Source organism: Alligator mississippiensis, chromosome 1 (genome assembly GCF_030867095.1).
Source record: "Alligator mississippiensis isolate rAllMis1 chromosome 1, rAllMis1, whole genome shotgun sequence".
Classification (NCBI taxonomy): Eukaryota; Metazoa; Chordata; order Crocodylia; family Alligatoridae; genus Alligator; species Alligator mississippiensis.
The window spans coordinates 349,789,070-349,811,427 of NC_081824.1; the positions used below are offsets into that span (position 1 = coordinate 349,789,070).

Below are 22,358 nucleotides of genomic sequence, written 5' to 3' on the forward strand. Positions count from 1 at the left end.
CTTGTGTGTAGAAGATGCTCTCTTTACTAAGCATGGTGTTTTCAGTCATTAATTTGACTCTAGTTTTCTCGTACTCAATTAAGCTTCTGTAGACCTGCACTTGGGAAGCCCATAATAAAAATACATTAAACAAAGTATCTTGAGACATGAAGGTGCCTTGAGCATATCCAAGTGAGTTGAGGTGTGTTATGTTGGAAATTTTTTGTTCCCTTTTTTTAAAGATTTACCCTTGCTCTTCTCTTTTTATGTACTTGTCTCCAGGTGACATCTCCACCCTTACCTTGAAAGAAAAGCTTCATATTTATTCTTTAGTGGGGTATCAATGCCACATAATAATGCACTGTGGAGCACATAATGAATAAACTGGGAATTACTGCCAAACCACAAATAAGAATGGCAGGCCAAAGATACATACAGCTCCATAAAGATAAATATGGGATAGTCTGGATTCAGAGCCTAAAGCCCCTGCAGTTTAAAAAAGATAAACAATCCTTCCTCCAGCTAATCAATTCAAGATGATGAAATATCTCTCATTTATTCACTGTGACATTGCATGAAAGCATATACTTTTGTTCTCAAAACAAGAACTGAGGAGGGTGCAAGAAGGCATGTAACTGCTCATTTATGTTTGAAGAAAGATCTCCAGTTGCATCAGAAGAAGGAGAAACTTCTTCATGATTTGAGTGCCCAGGGTCTGGAACAGACTCCCCCAGAGGTGGTGCGATCACCTACCCTGGAAATCTTTAAAAAATGACTTGACACGCACCTTGGTGGGGTCATCTGACCCCAGCAGTCTTTCCTGCCCCAGTGCAGGGGAGCTGGACCCGATGATCTCATGAGGTCCCTTCCAGCCCCTAACATCTATGACTCTGTGGGCGCGTCCAGATGAGCGTGCACGTGCCTCTTGCCCCACCTCAAACCTGTTTGAGACTGGGCAAGAGGCATGTGCGGGAATGAAAAAATGTTCCCCACACTGCAAGTTTGCCACCGGCCCCACCTGTTCTCCCAGGCCCCTGATCCCTCCCCGGCCCCACCCCCACCTGTCCCCCTGAGACCCCCAATCACTTCCCTGCCCAGCCCCTTCTCCCGCCAGCCACTCCATAGTTTTAAAAAACCAATCTCCCCTGGCACTTACCGGCAGTTGTAGCTGCCGTGTGGCTGCCTGGGGCCCTGCCCACACAGTGGGGGGCAGGCTGACAGCCCCAGCAGCCCCAGCCCAGGCCCTCCTGCCCCTCCGCTGTCCTGTGCTGCCTGCGGGGGCTCTGCCAGGAGGCCCCGGAGCCCCCCCCAGCCCCTGCTTCTAGGGTAAGGAGAAGATTTTTTTTCTATTTTTTTCTGGGGGGTTTCCTGGGTTTTTTTTTTAAAGTGATGGTGCCTGGGCTTGGGGGGGCAGCCATGGGGGTCTGGGGGAGCGGGGGGTGGGGCTGCCATTGGGGGGGCTGCAGCAGCTGGTGGGGGATGGGGCCAGGTGGGCAGCAATATAGGGGCTGGGGTGGGGCATGTGGGCTTTGTGGGGGGGCTGGTAGCCCCTGCAGGGGCCATTTGGCCCCTGTTGGGCCATAGCCCCTGTGTGGGGGCCATAGTCCCTGTGGGAGGGCAGCAAAATATATATTCATGAATTCATGAAACATGTATTTAGAGTTCACTTTATTATTATGATAAGAGACTTGCTTTAACACTGTAGATATATCAATACAACATTGTCCAACTGATCTCTTGTCTCTGCCTCTCTCTCTCTTTATAGTGGTCTTTTGTTTTACTTGTGGGGGAACATGGATTTGGGGGTATTTTACAGAGTGACTTTGGGATTTTTTTTATCAGGGATTTTTCAGTTTTCCAATAGGGAACACCAGAATTCCTGCCAGGGAGGCCAGTGGCAGGACCCTGCCTGCTCAGAGTTGGCACCTTGGACCCAGCTGGCTATGGCTGACAGGCTTTGATAGTTCATAGCAGGTCACCACACCCAGAACATCTTTCAGGCAATAGCTGCCCAGATGGCCGGGCAGGGGGCACACATGGCAGTAGTGCCACACGGAGGCCAACCCTGTAGCCACAGCCCACTGGCTGCTGGCCCAGAGGGGAAGATGCCTCTACTGGCTGTGCAGTCCCTATCTGGGTCTGGCAGGTGGCAGCAGGTCACAGCCAGGCAGCAGCCCCCACTGCCAGAGTGCCTCAGTGGGTAGAGGGTGCAGGGAACTCTCAGGGCTGCTTCAGCAGTCCAGCTGGCACAAGGGGCAGAGTCCCCAGGTACCTGTTCAGGTACCTGTTCAGCCTCAGCAAGAGGAAGCTGAGGGGGGACCGGGTGGCTGCCTACAAACTCATCAGGGGAGATCAGCAGCAAATAGGTAAAGCCCTTTTCTCCCCAGCACCACCTGGGGTGACGAGGAACAATGGTAATAAGCTGATGGAGAATAGGTTTAAATTAGAGATCAGAAGGCAATATTTTACAGTTAGGGTGGCCAAAATCTGGAACCAACTTCCCAGGGAAGTGGTCCTCGCCCCTACCTTGGGCAAGTTCAAGAGGAGGTTGGATAATCACCTGTCTGGGGTCTTGTGAACCCAGCATCCATTCCTGCCTGTGGCAGGGTGTCAGGCTAGATGATCTGTTCAGGTCCCTCCTGACCCTAGCTACTATGATACTATGATACCAACTGGCTGGGCCCCAGACGCTCCTGAGAGCTAGTAGCCCTGAGCTACTTGCCAGGGTGGCTTTTTATACTGCTGGGGCCAGGACAGGTGTTGGCCCCAGGCTCTAGCTCTCCCTGGCTGCAGATCCGGGAGGAGCCAGGCAGGGTTATTTTGCCCCAAGTGGCACAATTTGCTCCACAACAAAGTGCATGTCCAAGCATGTGTACTGAGGCAAAAAGCCCCGGCTCAAATTTGCACCGCTTCTATTTAAGCTGCTGCAAGCACGTGCGCTTGCATGTATGGATGCGCCCTATGAATCTATAACCATTCCTATGAACTTTAAATGGCAGAAATAATGTTTGTGGTGTTTTGCTATACAACAAGTACTTGGATGGTATTGGAACAATTTATCAGATAATAGCACTAATTGTAGGAAGGAGAGAGTGATCCAAGAGTTAAAGAAGCATCGTGGATTTAAACAAAATTGTTATATATAAGGTATGTGAAGTGATCTTTCCACTCTACTCAGTGTAAATAAGGCCTCAGCTGGAAGACTGTTTTGAGTACCATTTAAACATTCAGACCAGTTAGAGTCTACAGAGTAATGAAAGTGGTCAGGGGTCAAGAATATATCACCTTTAAGGAAACAATATGAAAGAATTTGATTTGAAAGAATTATTTTTTTCAGACTGGTAAAGAAAAGACTAAAGGGAGACATGATGACCATCTGCAGATATGTAAAAGAGGAGGTAATGTATTGTTTTCCACTTCTGTTGGGGTAGGACAAGAAGTAATGGGCTTCAACTGAACTAAGGGACATGTTAGATCACAGTTTTTGTGAGGACATGGATCTGTTTTGCATGCTTGAGAGAGCCTGATGCAGAAGAACCATCTAGTTCTGGATTGCTGTCAGGGTTAGTCATAAAATATGTGCCAAGCTGATCAGTCCTGTCACGACAGGAATTTCTGTATGTGCACAGAAGCAGAATTTTAGGTGCTTGGGTAACATTAAGGTTTAAAATTGATGTGCCTGAGGGGAGTTTAAATACTGCTGGAATTAGGCACCAGCTGAGCAGGGGCCTTTAGGATTGTAATTTTGGATTTAGGCAGGTAAATCCTGCCCAAGTCTCTCTCTCTCTGGATCTCTCTCCAACTTTTACAACCCACCTAAGTAGATCAGTATGATATTCCCATTTTACGTATAGGGGAATTTAAGCTTACAGAAGGTCTGACTGGCCCATGACGTCACACAGAAGGCCTCTGACTTCACTAATACTGGCTGTAGGTAATAGTGCCAATTCAGAGATAAAGTTACATCATTATCTCGTGTTTTTAAAGGAACCACTGTAGCAGCTGGCAGAGATCTGCTAATTAAATGAAGCCATATTGTGCCATTGAGGTTTCATCAGAATCCATCAGAAATATAATTATTTTCAAATATTCAGGGCAGGATGTAGCTCCAAGTAATGACCACAGAATTTGGCATGTAATCTTGGGATTTGTATGTTTTATGTTACTTAAGTGCATTCAACTGTTGAAAGTTATTGCCTATACTTGCTGCCACATTGGTGGAACAGCCCCTTGAGGTTTACTCCTTAAAAAAGTTGCTGCTCCATGGCCAAAAGCTGCCATATACTCCCTCACTGCACTTGCTTAGGAGGGCAAGTTTAGGATTAGGTGTGGGAAGAGTTTACTTCACTCCAGCTACTTTGGTCTGAGAGCAGTTCTGAGTTATCATAGCTTCCCATAGCTACTGAGGAGAAACTTCTTGGGCTGATCATAAGAAAGAAGAAACTTTTACATTTCAGGGTGATTTTGTAGGGCTGGCAGGTAAGAATAAATTTTCTTACCTATAAACATTTCAGGGAGATTTTGTATAAAATTACTGGAGTAAGGTAAACATGGAGCTCAACTGTGCTATTTTTATAGACTCACGACTACATTTTGAGCTGTGACTTTCACGAATCTCAATACAAGTGGGCTTTGCTCACCCTTACTTGAGCCCTGGGGCAACTTATTTAGCTAGTTAAAACACAGTATTTAAAAAATCATTGCATACTTGTATATGTAGGCGCTTAAAGATATCTGTGAGAACATCTCCCAGAAATGTAATTTGGTAACTGTTGTATTATTTTATTTCAGGATTGTGCTGCCTGTTTTCAGTGCATCTTTGCTTCCAAGATGGACTTATTAAATGAAATCTGGTCTTGTGACAAGCACCAGCCACAGAATAATATTGCTTTTGAACTAGAGAGAGTGGTAGAAGTTCTTATGATTTTAGTAGCTTTTAAACTACTGTGCTACTAAACCCTGTAGATTACCCAGCTTGCTATCTGGTCTTATATAGAGAGACTCTTTCCTTCTAAAATATTTCTCCAGCCCTTTGCATTTTCATGGTATTAATGGCATTTATTGCTACCAAAATCTCCAATCAGTTTCAGATATTGGCATCTACTATTTATGCATAGACTGTAAATTATGCCTAACAGATATTGTACTTACAAATACCTGTCACCAAACATAAATGCAAAGTACTTACAATCAGACAGGCAAAGAAAGGAGGAGGTCAGGGGTTTTGAACCAGAACAAGCATTTTGAGTATGCTGAACAACAATTTTATAGAGCAAAGATTCATAGTTAAATTCTTACCCAGGAAGACAAGGCCCACACTCTGCATCATTCTCTTTATCACCAGGTGTCATGACAGTAGCTCGAAAAAATCCCTCACAATCTTTGTGGCGCCTGCATATCTGGTAACCTCCTTTAGAAAACTTCTCAGATGGACAAGGAATGCAGCCGTAGTCTTCATCTTTGGTGCCATATCCACATGTCTGTATGATAGATCACAGAACTGCATTTTGCATTACCTTCTAGGAAAAAAGAACATTCACAGCATACCCCCCACTCTCTGGCTTTGTGATGCTGAGGAATAGGAGAACCGGGTTTGTGGTTCAGTCTCTTGTTATCTGTATTACACAGGCTTTGGAATAATGTGGAAGGGGAGAAGAGAAAAGACACCATCTTGTATTTCCAAGAAGTGACATCTTCTGCCACTTATATCGTATTTCTGACAGATTTTAAAGTGAGTTTCATGTACATCTCATCTAAAAAATGATGACAATGAAATAGGATACTTTGGATTAAAGAGTAAAGCAAAAAAATATGGGCAAACCTAACGACTCCAGCAGAAATGTCAGTGGTCTCTTCACTGATGTGTAGGGAAGAAGCCAGATGATGCTTCACAAAGGCAACATTTGCATGAAACTGGGTAACCCCTGAATTCAAATTTCCCAGATGAGCATTAAATTTTGATTAAATAAAACTAATACCAACTGGTTATTACAAACATATTTAATCAGGATTAGCAACTGTGCAAAATTCTTACAATAGGATGTTTAGCCTATTAAAACCAAACAGGATTTCAGTAATTTGTTTTTTAATACACCACAATTATCTACAGTAAATTAAATGGGTATTTGGGAACTGTAATTTAAAATGTTGCAGAGGCTTCCAAGTTTCTTTGATGCCAAACTGTCTGAGCAGGAGAGCAAAATTAAACTCTCTATGTGGGGAGTCAGAAAACATTTCAAGCTATTCATCACACAAGAGCTGCAGTGTTAATGCCAGTTTTTAAATAGCTGGCCAGCTGATATACAAGAACTGAGGTGAGAATGCACTGCCAAAATTGTGTGAGAGAGAGATTTTTATATTGGACCTGTTTTAAAATATTGCTTTTAAGAAACCATTTGTGGAATGTGATTTACTGAAGTATAAATGAGTGAAACCCTGGTCCAGCAAAACACACAAGCAGTCCCATTCAATTAAAGTTAACTATGTATATGTTCAGCTGTTTGCTGGATTGTTATCTGAGGTTCTTGCCTCTTTCTCTTTAATATTAAAATAAAAGAACCATGTTATAAATCATTGCCATCTCTGAAAAATTAACAATATATTTGTTCAAAGACAAGATCTGAACTTGTACAACATCTTTTAGCCACGGATCTCAACTTGTATTTCGGTCATCTCAGCCCCAGAGTGCTTTTGTATGATAGATGGTAAGCACACTGAGATCCATAATTGCTTCTGTTTAGCAGTGTACACAGACACTAAACTGCACTTCCATCAAATCCCATTATGAATAATACATTTGTTTTTGTAGGTCATCTTTTCATATGTCATCTCTGGGGCTGGAATTTTACAACAAGATTATGAGAATCTGAACTTACCATGTAAGGTTCTTCTCCGGGCTGGCATTGGGGACAGTCGTGGCACATCCCAGTGGTCTGGTTGTAGTACTCGTTTTCACCACAGTTGGAATACTCAGCTTTTGCAGAGTACACCAGCGAAACCTGTCACCAAACATAAATGCTTGAAATCATTGTTATTTTCATCACCTAGTTTTCTCTTTACAGGCTTGTTATTCTTGCTAAACAGCTCTGGTTTGGAAGGCTGACTGGACTGACTTTCAGGCTAAAACAGTCTTAGCTTGGCTGCCTAGAAATGGAGAAAGAGTGAAGCATGGGTGTTTAAAGATAAATATTCCAACAAAATAGGGGCTGTCCTAAAAGGCAAGGGGTTGAATTGGGTTTACTAGTGTGTAAATATGGAGGGAAGATGGATCTTTATCCATGCAGCACAGAAGGCTGCACTACCTCACTTTTACATGTCTTGCAACCTAGTGGAATCAAGTGAGGTATGTAACTTCAGGTTAGGTATGTAGGTTCCCTGTACAATGCATGGAGTGAGTTAGGTGAATGGGATCCACAGATTCTAGCATACTGAAAATGGAGTTGCATTAGCTAACTAACAGGACAAACTGGGAAGAGGGGGATACTAGCTGCCTTCCTCAGGGCTTCAGGGAGACATCTGTCTCCAATTAGAATTCACAGCTCTGATTCCTCCCCTAGAAAGAGGTTCCTATGCCAGCCCTTTTTCCCAAAACACAAGGGAAGGGGTTGGTGTCTGTCCATCACTTTTGTCTGACAGTCTAGTGATTAGAGCACACACCCATGACGTGGGACACCTGTCCTTGAAGTCCTGGGTGAGTTATCTAACAACTGAGCTATTGCATAAGAGGAAACAACCAACAGATCCTTTGTTTTGTGCTTAGATAGGTGTGCTCTCCCTCCTCCACCCCAGTAGGATAAATAAGGGAATGCCTGGTATATAGATGGCAATGGGGTTTAGGTGTGAGCTAGAAGCCTAATTGTTCAGCATTACCAAGTTATAGGCAGTTCATGGTATGCCCACAAGCAGAGCCTAAGCCCATCCCTATTCAACAAAGTATTTAAGGACATGCTTGAGTCAGTGGAGCTAAAGTGTGTTCTTAAAGTCAAGTAAATGTCTAAATGGTTTACTGAACAGAAATGAGATGCCAAAAGAGGGCCTAAGATAAGAATCTTTAATTTAAATTAGCTGTAGAAAAGCTATGTTAATTTACTGGAGTTTATCAAAATGACATATCTCTTTTGTACCACAGTGTTATCCTGAGTATCCAAATACCTACCACCAACATAGGGAACATATGAGTCCATTTAGGTTCAGCCAGGTGTGCCATACTGTCTTGATGTTTTACCTAAAAAGACAGGATATGAATAAGTATTCTGGGCTGCTGTCAAAATATACACACGGTGTCTTGTAATTAAACTGATAGTGTAAGAGTGATATCTTACCCCCACTGCCTGCTTCCTCAGCTCCCCTGAGTGCCCCTGACCTCTGCTCACTCTCCCACCCCCCCCTCCCCTCCCCCCCATGGCTGCCCTGCCTGGCCCCAGCTCCCGGCTCTTTAAAAAAAAACAACAAAAGCCCCCAATCACTGGGTGCTGCTGGGCAGGGGGGTGATCCCCACTGCCCCACGCTGCATGGGGAGTTCTGCCATGAGTCCCCATCCCCCACCTACTGTCTCAGCCCCCCCCACGGCTGCTCCGCCTACCCCAGCTCCCAGTTCATTTAAAAAAAAAAATCCCCCACTCACCAGCCACTGCACCAGCAGCCTCGGGGCTTCTGGGGGCTTGTGGCAGAGCCCCTATGCAGCACAGGGCAGTGGGAGGCAGCGGAGATTGCCCCCCGCACCTGGCAGCAGTCAGTGATTTGGGGGCTTTATTTTTTTTTTTTTTTAAAAGAACCGGGAGCTATGGCCGGGCAGGGCATCCATGGGAGTGGGGGCTGGGAGAGCGGGTGGGTGTCAGGGCCTGTCCAATTTGGCAGTGGCCAAATCTCCAAATCAGATTTGGCCGAATCGATTTGGGACAGTGATTTGAATCACCAAATCAAATCACTGTCCCCCAAATCATCCGAATCTGAATCCAAAGTGAATACTAGTCGCTTCTCACAGGCCTACTACTTGGTCCAATAAAAAATATTACCCTGAGACTTCCTTGCCTCTCACATTATAATTAAAACACAGTTTACATAGAAGTGATGTGTTAAAAGATATAGAACTTGGAAGGAAGGAAGGAAGGAAAAGACATGCACACTTGAAAAAAATTCATTGTATTTTATAAAATGTGACATCCTTTTCTTGTCAAGTAAGCCATAAATTTAGGAGTCAAACTTGAGTTTTCAGGTGCTACAACAGTGACTTAAAATATATCACAATTTTTATGGCCTCTTCATACCTGCTATCTTCTTTTAGAAATCTTTTCAGATGGAAAATCTCATGCTCACACTTTTTTGAATCTTAGCTGTCGACCCCCGACAATTTTTTTTTCAAAACATTTTTTCATTAATACTTAATGTTACTTATTTATTTTTAGTGTGTTTTAGATGGTGGAAAAGATGGCAGAAATCCTTTCTGCAGCATGATAAAACATAGTCAACTGCATTATAGAAGCACATATACTGAAGGGATTCTACAAATTAAAAATCCCAAATGTTTATGGTACGATTGTAACACTGGTCCTAGCAGATAACTACCTTTTAAAATACTTTGTTTTGCCAGTCTCTGATACTTTTAGGGGCTTTCATATGTCTCCAGTAAGAGTACAATTACTCTTTTGTAACATTTTGTAACATTTGCAAATTTGGCCTATAATATATAAGTGCCCAGTTACCTGAGATAGCACCAAAGTTTACATTTTTAACTGCTAAATAGATTAAGTAAAGATTATATCACTTTACCATCAAGCAATGACCTAGCTTTATATGTTTCTTTTAACAAATGGGCTAACTGATGCAGGTAACTGGGTGGGTGAGGGAAAGGTATGGGAGTATATTGGTTATGTTAGGAAATTAGTCTTTGAAAAACCAAAATAAAAGAAAATCAGGGGTAAATTTGTCCCATGTTTAGGGAAAACAGAGCTGAAGAAACCCTTTGCTATATTTTTGGAGAATATAATAATGTATTCACTGTTCTAGAAAATAGTCCCATGATGGTGTTTGCTGTCAAATATGTTTAAATTGGCCTATGGTTCTATGGCTAGAGTATGATTACACTGGAGACATTCCAAGATTATAGTCCTAACACCGCCTCTTATTGAACAGAATCCTAATTATAAGAGAGTTTGATAGATCTGCCATGTGAATATTATTAAGGTTGTGCCCACATTGCATTGCAAGTTCATCATATTTAGTACAGATTGGCTCTAAGATTATTCTGCATCAAAACTTTGCTGACAAAATTGGCATCTGTAACCAGTCTTACAATAAATAAGTTTGTGTTGCTTTTGAACTACACAGATGTTTACTTGTCTGAAATGCTTATATGTATTCTTAACCAGATTTGTCTAGTTTAAATGAAATGTTGCAGCCTGTTAATTTATAATGCAGTCTTCCACTTAAACTTTTGGTATTTATATGCATAAAGATGTTTAAAGGTCCTCTGTGTATATGCACACATTCATTCCACAAGTGTGCTCTCTCTTTCTCTATCTGTGTATAGTATACTATATATAGAGAGAGAGCCTATGAGAAAATGAATTTCAGAAGGTGAAAAATACCCAGGAACCTTTAAAAACTGAATATATCCAGGTTAGAATATGGGGTGATCTTTTTACTTGCCTTAAAATTGATAATTTTATATAGATATTGATAAATTATCCAAGAAGTTGGTAAGAATTTAATTGAATTTGATATTGGAAGCTGATGAGTTCCCTTTCTAGAATTATGTTCTGTTCTGTTCTGTTTGCTTACTTATATACTTATATATCCAAGGATAAGGAAGGGAAAGTCAAGTGAGTTTCTGGCAGCAGAATGTAAGTAGCTCTTCGGTTATCATTAGGGTGATTGATTTTCAATATTCCATTTAAGAACTTTTATTTGCAAGTTCACTGGCAGTGAGAATTGAAAATGTGATTTATCTTCTGTTTCACCAATGGGCAACATCATTTGCAAGCAGCCCAAGTTAAAAGGCTTGTAGTTATAGGATAGCTACTTTGAAAATTTTAATTTTTTATGATTTAACTATTGTTTGTATTGGTTGGTGTGTAAAATCTTGACTTTTTTCATTTTTGATCCTTGAAACTCAGCCCCTAGTTATTTAAGATCTTCACTTGCTAAAGTTTCAGTTTATCACTGGTCTTGAGGCATTGGAGTTTTTAGTCACCATAAACCATGTCAGTGTAGCAAGTTAAGAAATCAGTTTATTGTGTCCTGCCAACAACTGCAACTGGGATGGAGTCAAAGTCAGGAGGGCATTCCAGTCAAGGTACTTAGAACCTGCTAATTTAACAACTAGAAAGACTCATCTCCTAATCTTGCTAAAAATCATGATTCATGTCTTTATTTGGAGATATGGATATCTGCATATATGAGGTGTATATTACATATTCATATCTTTGTGTATGAATCTTTGTGCCCGCCTGGCCTTGAACACCCATTCACCTTGGCCCAAGTGGCCGGTGACGGATATACCAATGCTTTGTGCAGCCCCTGATGTAGGTATATATTGCTTTGGTGGCCGCCCCCAAACTCACCTGCCACAACTTTGCATGTACTACCAGTGGTGGGGTGGGCCACTGGAGGTCCCTCAGGGGTGGGTGCTCTGTTTGACGGACATTCGTGGAGCTCCACCTCCCCTACACCCCAGCCTCACGCCAACCTCTGGCAGGACACCTGGTCTGAGGCAGCCATCCCTCCAGTGTAGATGTTTCCTTGACCTTGATGCCTCCCTTGGGTTTTATGTCCTGAATGTTTTATGCCTGCGGTGGCCCCCAGGCCTATTAGTTGCATAGACCAGGTCTCTACCCCCTCTGGGACAACCAAAGAAGCTGGGAAACAAAAAAAAGGAACGCGAAACAAAACAAGGAAGGAAGCCACAATGCCAGCATTCCTCGGCCACCCTCACTTCCCTGTGCTAGGGCCCTTCAAGATTAAGACACTTGATTCATGAGGCCTGCGTGCCTCATCACCACCACACAAAAAGGGGGAACAGAAAAATGTACAAAACAAAATAAGGGTCTGGGCAGCCTATTGGACTGTTCCACTGGCCCCACTGTGAAGATTCGATGGGGTCCCCTCAATGCCCTTCCTTGTGAGTTCCTTCGCCTTCACTACCAGCAACCCATCTCCTGTACTCAGTACCTGGGAGTATTCAGGACAATGACCCATCATCTCCCCTGGGTCTGCTATCGCCCCCTCTTCTGGGCTGTTGCTCCCTTCATGCTGCCGAGTTCAGCTTGCAGTGCCACTCTCCCTTGGCGTTGCCTGCAGTGTCCCGCTCCCAGCGTCCCTCAGTCCTCGGGGCTCGAGTTCTCCGTTGTCCAAGCAGGGAGACCCTGCTGTCCCTGCAGCTGCTCCCTGGCTGGATCTTTCCTCACTATACAGGCACCGGCTGCCGGCAGTGTGGAGAGCCTCCACCACCTCTCCTGCTCTCCTCGTTCCTCCCACGGCGATCCTTCTTATTTCCGCCAGCTGGTGATTGCCTGTGATGTCACCAACCGGCTTCAGCTGGATAAAGGCGCGGCTTGTAACCCGCATGGGCTCTACTCTTCATTCCTGCAGCATTGTATATCCTGCTGCAGGTAAGTAGTTTTCTTTTTTTGTTGTTTTTATACATGGTCCCTGTCCCCAGAGCCCCCAGAGTGTGGCTCGGAGCTCTTTTGCCTGAATGCCCCCGGGACAATCATGAATGGGCAGACTTACTAATTACATATACCTTAATTGTAGTTGTATGTATAGACTAAAGGGAAAATAAAGGATATTGGCCCATTGGTACCCACAACAGAAAACGGAAACTTTTTAATGCTAGACATAAATGCCACCAAATGAATCAGATCACCTGTACTGGGATGTATCCTGGCACAGCTGATCCACTTCACTGGTTGAAATTCATTTTGTCCATTGTCCTGCCTATTGACGCTGTGGTATAATAGGTGCTGTATTCTCCTGGGCCTTAAGGGGCCTGGTCCTGTGCTCCCCTACTTGGGTTTCCCTGCTTACAGAGACATACCCCTGGAATCTCTAGGATACGTCTTTGTAAGGGGAGGTGCCAGGAATGCATCTCTGAAAACAAGGAAACTCTAGCTAATCCCACTTATAGAGATGCATCCTGGAGATTCTGAGGGTGCATCTCTGTAGGTGGGGAAACAGCTTTCCCCACTTATGGAAACATGCCCCAAGATTTCCCAGAGCACATCTCTGTAAGAAAGGAAAGATGGGCAGGCATTTCTGGGACTTGAAGGGCCCAATTCTAGGTGGGGATTTGCAGAGAGTGCAGGATCAGGCCCCTCGAGCCCCCAGTGTACCTGCCTCAGGTGGCTGGAGAGTGTAGGCAGTTCTGGGCTGCCTGTGCTCTCATAAGGCAAACAGATCTGTCACTAAGTAGCTGCACAAATTGATATGACCTTTGTTGTGGCTGCATTTGTGGCATGACAAGGGGCATGGACGTCTGTTTTTTTGGCTTTTCTATGGCAGCCCAAAGGTGATGAAAGGTGGCATGTGTTTCCACCCTAAGATCCCTACCCCAATCCAGGAAATGGTAAGGTACAAAATGGCCCGAGAGATTTTCTTCCCAAAGAAAAGCTCTTCTAACTTATGCTTTGTAGTGTCTTACCAAGAGCTGACAAAATAAACACAAATTAGTTGATTTTCAAATTTCAAGGGAAAAAATATGTTCAACACATGCTGTGGTGATGTGTGGAATTTGCTAATTGCCTTAAATGGCTAAATAACATTTCTACAGTATTTGGAGTGTTCCCTAGATTATCTATAATAATTTATAGGGAATAAACCAACAAGGTTATTTTAATACACTATTATTTTAACTTTCTGATTTTGAAGTTATATTAATATAGTTTTTATTTACTTTTCTATTTTGGAAACTTATTTTAATGGAAAAACAGGTGAAGGATTGGAGGAAAGAAAAACATGAATGAATTCCACAAATATGCATGTTCTGGAGGCACAGGTAGGTGTCTTCAGATTTTTTTACTGCTTCTGCTGCTCTGAAAAGTACATGTTTTTAGCTTCACCATTACTATATGTGCACTTCAACAAGCGTGCACTTACTAGCGGCACTGGTGAGGCTGGTAAGACACTTATGAAATTGCTTCCCACAGGATAAGACTCACAGAGACTGTCTGTAAGAGCCGGATAGGGCCATGCACAAGAGATCCCTGTAGACCCCACCACTCAGAAAGGCTGGGGAAGCAGTCTGACAGCCAAGTCTCTGATCAAAGAAGTCAGTATTCTTGGGCTGACAAATTGGAATGGAATGTGAAAACACACACCACACTGCATCTGTAGGGAACAAAAAGGGATGTGGATGACTGAGAGGTAAGAAGTTTCAGGTTCAAAAGAAACTCATTTGGAATGTGCACTGCCCAAGCTATGCCTACATGTATAATGCATCTCTCCTGATCTACTCAGCTTATAGCTCAATGCAGTTGTTTGCTGCTTGCTCAGCAGATCATTTTTGTACACATCCCAATTTTTCTAAATAGAAAAAACATTTTTTTCAACAGAAAAAAAAATCGCAACAATTTGAGAGATCTTTCTCTGAGTTTCAAAATTCAACCTTTTTTTTTACTATAGACTCATTGAAAATGAGATTTATTTTAAAGACTTTGTTATGCATTAATAATTCACTCTTGAACAGAGAAAAAACATGGAAAGCTTCAAACAAAAAGGTGAGCTATTTTGTTCAGAAGGCTATTAGCAAACGAAAATGAGGGAGAGAAGGGAATTATAATAAAATTATTTTGCAGTGTTAGCTACTGTACTTTCTTGCATACTACACGTACTTCTTTCCCAAATACCAGTCCTCCAAAACTAAGCTGCGTTCTTAAGCAGGTAAGCTTTTTATCGCTTCTTTCTTAAGTGGGTAGGATTTTCCATTGCTGGAATAGAAATATGGAGGAATAGAAGCAGGGAGATGCAGCTGCAAGATGGCTGCTGCCACACTTCTCCCTCCATCAGCCTCAGGAAGGGAAGGGGTAGATTCATTCTTTAGAGTCAGAGCTTCTGTGTTAACCCTCTCACATGCACAGCCACTACAATCAGGATTCAACCATGACTGGGATTTTTTTTTCTTCATTCTGCTTTCTCATAACAAGGTGAACGTGCAAAAATATGGTATGTCCCTCACTGTTTGAAAACATATTGTAGGGAATATCATACGTTGGTAGAAGCAGATGAATTGTGTCATGAACGATGTGTGCCCCCAGTGGCTGGGGGGGCACAGCGGCACTGGCGGTGGGGGGAGCGCTGTGCCAGTAACCAGGGAGCTCTCGCAGATGCTGCTGGCCCTGTCAGCGGTGGGGAGGTGGCGGGGGGAGGGGGGCCATGGTGAGCACTGACCAAGGGTCAGTAACCACCCACAGATGCTGCCAGCAGCATCGGCAGTGGCCAGTGGCAATCACTGACTGCCTGCAAATGCCACTGGCAGTGTCAGCGGTGGGGGGGTGGTGAGTGGTGACCGCACACAGGCGCCGCCAACAGTATCACCAGTGCCTTTTCATAGGGGGTGCACCACCATGCTCAGGGGGTGCATGTGGACCCGTGTGTACCTCCTATGCATCACCAATGAATTATGTTATATTTTGTTCACTATACAAATTAACTTAAGACATGTCTCAGATACAGATATTACAGGATTTGGAAGAAGGTGAGGTAGAATCTTGAAGTGGTTTACCCTGTACTTTGGGTCCCTCGTGCATCAGGGGTAATCTGCAACACACCTTGCCCAGAGGACCACAATCTGGTGGAAGGGCTCAGTGATTAGTGTTACATAAAATGATACCTTTGGCCATCTGGTAGTCCCCATGCAAAAGGTGGTCCAATGCAATTGTCCTTTCTGAGCCCCCCACATCTATAAATTTTTTCTTCTGAACACAAAGCAAAATGCCCTTCTAGTGAGAGTTGTGTGGATGACCCAGGACATAGATTCTTTAAATATTCATAAGGGTACTACATGGTGAAAAAATGGAAGCAGTGTTAATGATCTCTCGCTCTCTCTCTGTCTTCCCCCCACAGATCTGTTATAGTGAAACTCTATCTGGAAATGTATATCAGGAGTCTAAGGCAGTATTTCTATTTTTTCAACTGATTTCTTGATGAAGATATTTTTCAAACCAATGAAGGTTGGCATCTGTGTGGCCAGAGCTTCATTTTGCACAGGAACAGACAGGACACAGAAAAACTTGAGAGCTGAATTTGCCCATTTGAAACAGGCAAAAAATCTAGATTTGAGAAGCTTTCTTTAATTTCTAAAATGACTTTTAGAGGATTATATTTTTTAAACGCATCAAGCAGCAATAGGAAGATGATAATATTTTCCCAGCATCTTTTTCTTTTTGCTGGACTTTATGATTTTTAGGCAGCATATGATGACAAAGATGATGATCCACTGAGCCCTTATTTGCATGATTAAGCCTGTTTACCTGGACAATAAAATTGTTATTTATTGTCATATAAAACTTAGACCGTAAAACTGTTTAAGATCCATAAGCACTTACACCACACTAAACTGATTAGTTCTTTTCTTCTGTGGGTCTAAAATTCTCTAAAATGCTGGGAACTCTCCAGTCCCATGAAAGTCAGGGATTAGCAGTTTTCCTGCATCCTGCAAGACTGAGGGTCTTGCAGGATTCAGGAAAGTAACACCTTTTTAGAAAACAATAGTTGATTCACAAAACAATAGAATCAGAGAAGTCTAGACATATTTTTTATGGAATTCAGGAGACATTCTACTGTGACCTTAAATAAATTCATTTGTGCCTAAGTTAACAGCACATTTAAACTTCTTAAGTAAAAGTGAGTATAGGAGTGGGCCTTGTTGGGGCCACTTTGCCTTCGGCCCACCCACCTGTTTCTGGGCCAACTGCCCGCCTTCTTGCCTGCCATGCCTTGTTGTTATCTAATTAATGATCTTAATTAGGCGGGAGACTGCCCATTTTTTTGACCCGATGCCAGGGGGCGCTATCTGCAGCTCCGTACCTTCCCTACACTGCAGCCCATGCCTTGCAGATGGCATCCACTGATGTTAATCTCACCAGTCCCACACTGGGCCCCAGAAACCTCCAGTTCAGACCCCAACTGGATCCCTCCACTCAGGCGGCCTACCCCACCCTCATTCAGGGCTGCCTAGCTCCCTGAAACTATTTCCCCTCTTGGGTGTGGCCACACAGGCCCTGGCCTCACCTCCAATGCCAGTCAGAACCCCAGGCCCTCAGCTCTGGGTGTCCCTCACGGTGGGCCCCTGGCCCTTTTAACCATTCTGGTCCTGGCCCCAGCCTTGACCAGTTGAGGGTACTCTCAGTCAGTGTTCTGAGCCTCTAGCTCCACTCTCGCTCCTGGGTCTGCTTTTGGGCCCTACTAGTGAGTGACCCACCCGTTGTGGGAGCTGGGGTTAAGGTGCCCCGACCCGCCTTTTACTGAGGTGGTAACTGGCCTGGCATTTCCTGGGGGCTTCCATGCCACTGAGAGCCCCACCCACTCCCATCAGGGTGCAGTTTTAGGTTATGCTCAGGACCAGGAGCCTCCTAGCCATCCCCTATAGCTCCTCTCTTATCTCCAAGATGATACATGAAGCTTTGCAGCCAGGTGATGTTGCTGCCTGGCTTGCCAGCAGGGAACTGATCTGTTTATATAGGCAGCCAGGGATCTAAAATGGCTGCTGCAATCAAGCACCTGCTGGCTACTTGGCTCAGGTCTTAAAGTGGCAGGTACAAACAGTGCCCTGACCCAGTGAGGTATTATTATTTTAGGTTTCAAAGTACTCTTCTGTTTGCATATGACTGCAAATGAGTTCAGAAATCATCAAGCTTGCATCAAAATAATGCCTACATGTTTTGTTTCTTGTTTCTGTGACAAATTTGTTGGTATAAAATATACATTATATTAGGTGCCAGTCACAATTCCATCATTCACTATGAGTTTCTTTTTTGCATGTATTGCATATAAAAGCTACTTCAATGGTTGTAGTGGTAGTTTCATTATTATACCAATCATTGAGTTGCAACAAAATTCAGCTGTGTTAAGTGACAGCACTTCATTACTATGTCAGTATTTGAATGGGACTGTTGCTTGGGACAACCCTGAAGATACATTTTTCCTCAAGTGCAAATACATTAAGGAACACAGAAGTAATGTAATGTTTTTGGTTAATATAATGCACTAAATGTTAGGCGTTGGTTTGTATTTTGGCTTTTTTGAATCCTGCTAAAATTTCATAGTTTCATAGTTGTTAGGGTTGGAAAGGACCTATTAGATCATTGAGTCCAACCCCCCTGCCCCAGGCAGGAAAGAGTGCTGGAGTCAGATGACCCCAGCCAGGTGTTTGTCCAATCTCCTTTTAGACACCTCCAAGGAAGGGGACAGCACCACTTCCCTTGGAAACCTATTCCATATTTGAGTGACCCTCACTGTAATGAATGTTTTCCTGATGTCTGGAAGTTGTTGTGATCCACTTATACTCAGCAGTTTTGACAACCAGACCATTTGTAGGCAAAGGAGCAAAGTTTCAACAGTGCTTGAAATAATTAAATTAATAGATTTCATAGATGTCATACATTTTTAGGGTTGGAAGGGACCTTAGTCAATCATCGAATCTGACCCCCTGCCCTGGGCAGGAAAGAGCGCTGGGATCAGATGACCCCAGATAGGTGCTTGTTTAGTCTCTTCTTAAAGACCTCCAAGGTAGGGGAGAGCATCACCTCCCTTGGAAGCCCATTCCAGATTTTGGCAACCCTCACTGTAAAGAAATTTTTCCTAATGTCTAATCTAAATCTGCTGTCTGTCAGTTTATGGCTGTTGTTCCTAGTAACCCCGAGCAGAGCCCTGGTAAACACTATCCCCTATTCCCTTGCTGCCCCCTGCCCCACCCCTCCCCAATGAATTTGTAGATGGCCACAAGATCCTCTCTCAGACTTCTTTTGCTGAGGCTGAAGAGTTTCAGATTTCTCAATCTCTCCTCGTAGGTTCTTACCTGAAGACCCTTAACCATATGAATAGCCCTCCTCTGGACCATCTCAAGATTATCCACATCCCTCTTGAAGTGCGGTGCCCGGAACTGGACAGTACTCCAGCTGCGGTCTTACTAATGCCTCATAGAGGGGAAGTATCACCTCCTTAGACCTGTTCATGATGTACCTTCTAATGCATGAAAATGTGTGGTTGGCTTTACTTATCACTTCATTACATTGATGACTCATGTTCATTTTGGAGTCGACTATGACTCTGAGATCCCTTTCTGTTGCTGTGCTGCTTAGAAAGTCACCTTCCAGTCTGTAGGTGTGTTGGTGATTCTTTCCCCTTAGATGCAGCACTTTGCACTTATCTTTGTTAAACCGCATCCTGTTCTGATCTGCCCACATTCCCAATCTATCCAAACCTGCCTGAATCCACTCCCTGCCCTCCAGTGTATTTTCTTTGCCCCATAATTTAGTGTTGTCTGCAATTTGGACAGAGTGCTTTCCACACCCTCATCCAAGTCACTAATGAAGGTATTGAACAGCACTGGTCCAAGGATCGAACCTTGGGGAACTCTACTGCCCTCATTTTTCAAGGTCGAAAATGACCTGTCCACCACCATGCTCTGGGAGAGTCCCATAAGCCAATTCTCCACCCACCTGACCATGTAATAATCTGTCACAACAACTTAATTTATTTGTAAGAATGGGATGCAACACTGTATCAAAGGCCTTTTTAAAATCCAAGTAGATGACATCTTCCTCAGCTCCTGCATCTAAGCAATTTGTGACCTAGTCATGAAAAGAAACAAGATTAGTCAGGCAGGCAGGATCTACCTGCTATGAAGCCATGCTGGTTGCCTTCAGCATTATTTTTCTAATGGACTGCCCCAAATGTGATCCTTAATAATTTATTCAAAGGTTTCCCCAAGGATAGAGGTGAGGCTCAGTGGCCTATAGTTACCTGCATCATCCTTTCACCACTTCTTGAAAATAGGGACCAGATTAGCCCTTTTCCTGTCCTCTGGGACCTATCTGGAGTGCCATGAGTGCTCAAACAACCGCACCAACAGTTCTGCTATGACACTGGTCAATTCCTTCAGCAGCCTTGGATGAAGACCATTCGTGTCTGCTGACTTAAACACATCCAGCCCCTTGAAATGCCCCTTCACTAGGTGAATTCATTTAATTGAATTTAGTTTTGACCATGTTTGTTATTTCTGTAAATTAAGGGTTGGTCTACTGATTCAGTGGCACAACAGTGATTTACTGTTCTTTAAATTTAGACTGATATCTCAAGCTGCTTTGGCTGGCAGGTTGGGGGTACTAAAGAAACAATATTAACCACTGAGCTCCAAGTGGAATCTGGTTAAACAGGATTTTGTGTACATTCCTTGTTAGTAATGAACACTTGGAAGAACCCCACTCCATCACCAATTTCTCTTCTGAACAGCAACAGCCCCAAATATTGGTTATCCATTTCAGCAAACAGAGTTAACAATCTAAGTTAATTCAGTTGGTTGAGATTTTTCAGCCAGCTATTTTCCTGACAAATTGAAAATGTTTCCTGGAAGGCGGTTGGTAATGACAAGTTTCTTGATTCAATGACATTCTGAAAAAGAAAATCTAAAATTGTTGAAGGATCCCATTTCAACATATTTTGAAGTGCAAAATTCTGGTTTCCCTATTCAAAATAACTTTTCATTTTGAAATACGAGTTAAATTGAGTAAAAATAAGTTAATATTCATGGCTCTGGAAAAAACCTCAGAAATTAAAATTTCTGATTTATTGGTTTGCATTTTTTTGTTTTGTGTAGATTTTAACTAATCGTTCTTATTCAGAATGGAAGAAAAAATCAAACATCAAATAGAAGTTGTTATCTGGGTAGAAAATGTGCAAGCCAAGGATTCCAATCTTGGCTAGTTATTATGAAATCCCAGCCCAAATGTATCCAAATTTTATGTCTTGTGATTAAGTGGCCTTTCTCCCAACAAAAGCAGTTACTTGGCAGTTTTCACAAGAATGTGCTTGCAGTTTCATTGGGAACATCTGGAATTACTACCTAGAGGTGATGCCCATATTTTCGCAATTCTGAATTGCGACTTAGAAGGAAGTGCTGTTGAGAGATTTACATATATATGTGCTGTAAAAAGAATGGACCATGGTAGAGAGCTGGGTGCTTTCACATTCCTTGTTAGTGGTCTGTCTCTGGGATAGTAATAATTAATATAACTGGAGTCTCTAGTCAGGAGGAGGGCCCTATTTGCCAAGTGCTATACAAAAAGATAAGAATACATGGTCATCTCTCAAAGACTTTGCAGGCTAAAAGACAAAAATGGAAAGGGAAAAGTAAGACAAATTTGTATGCAATTTTCACAGTGAGGAAAGTGGGGAAACTGGTAACAGAGAAATGGTTAGAGCCAGGCAGGGCGCAGAGTAGTCCCCTTCAGGGTGCATCTCCTCCTCTAGTCATGCCGGTGTACCTCAGAGTATGGACCAGAGAACAAATCACAACAAGCTGACAGGCAGGGAGACTTAGCATGCATCAGCTACTCTGCAGTAACCTGCTCTTACCCCACAGTAAACAGAAGCTAACCTGCGGCTGTTTAACCTTTTATGAATCAGGGTTTAAGCTTCTGCAGATGAACTTCCATTTACTATAAGGTAAGAGCAGACAGGTACCACAGACCCCCCCTTTTCCCACTCTGTTTTCATTCACTATAATTTGTTTGTTCATAGCCTCAGGGTGGGGTGACTTGCCATGCATTTGTTGTACTGATTTGTACCATCTAGGATCGTAGGAATGTAGGGCTGGAAAGGACCTCACAAGGTCAGTCTCAAGGCAGGATCCATCCAGACTACAGATTCAGACTACAGGCACTACAGACTACAGATATCAAGAAAAAAATTACCTCTCCTGAAATCTTAAGAATGCCATTTTGTACTGTCACATACTTACTTTAAAAAGGCATTCACTATATTTAATCAGAAATTAAACAAATGCATAGCCAGTATGGGAATGTAAGGAAGGAAACGTACAAAATTAAACTAATTGACAGCATAGGGAGGGAAAAGATGCTGTGGAGACACTTTTTTTTTTAATGTACAGAAAGTGCATCAGAAGACAGAGCATATAATTCAGTAGCTGTGTAATAATGCAAGAATAAATTTCCACTTATATGCTCTTCAGGGGAGGAAATGTGTTTGTGCAGCATCCCAATTGGACTCTCTGGCCACTACTGCAGTTATAAATATTAAATCATAACAATGTGTCTGGTTCAGACATGTCAGGTTATAACCAGAAAGGATGTAAGCCAAAAATGTGTTTCTTCTCCAATGGATGCTATGGTTTACACTAGTATAATTCTATCAGCTTCAGTAAA

The 22,358-nt window shown here is 43.0% G+C and overlaps 1 protein-coding gene across 3 annotated transcripts in view; it reads right to left on the bottom strand.

The window, feature by feature from the left end:
- EDAR (ectodysplasin A receptor) overlaps nt 1–22,358 on the bottom strand; it is a 116,370-nt gene that overhangs the window by 35,690 nt on the left and 58,322 nt on the right. For 2 of the 3 annotated variants that reach the window (XM_019485001.2, XM_006261513.4), the window contains exons 2-4: nt 8,135–8,203; nt 6,855–6,977; nt 5,278–5,459 (exon numbers count right to left, since the gene is read on the bottom strand). In XM_019485001.2, coding sequence (XP_019340546.1) covers nt 5,278–5,459; nt 6,855–6,977; nt 8,135–8,185 — 356 coding nt within the window. In that variant the 5' untranslated portion in view covers nt 8,186–8,203. Of the gene's footprint in view, nt 1–5,277; nt 5,460–6,854; nt 6,978–8,134; nt 8,204–14,135; nt 14,304–22,358 lie in introns of those variants that run through there. The other variant, XM_059721046.1, reaches the window with a different exon arrangement.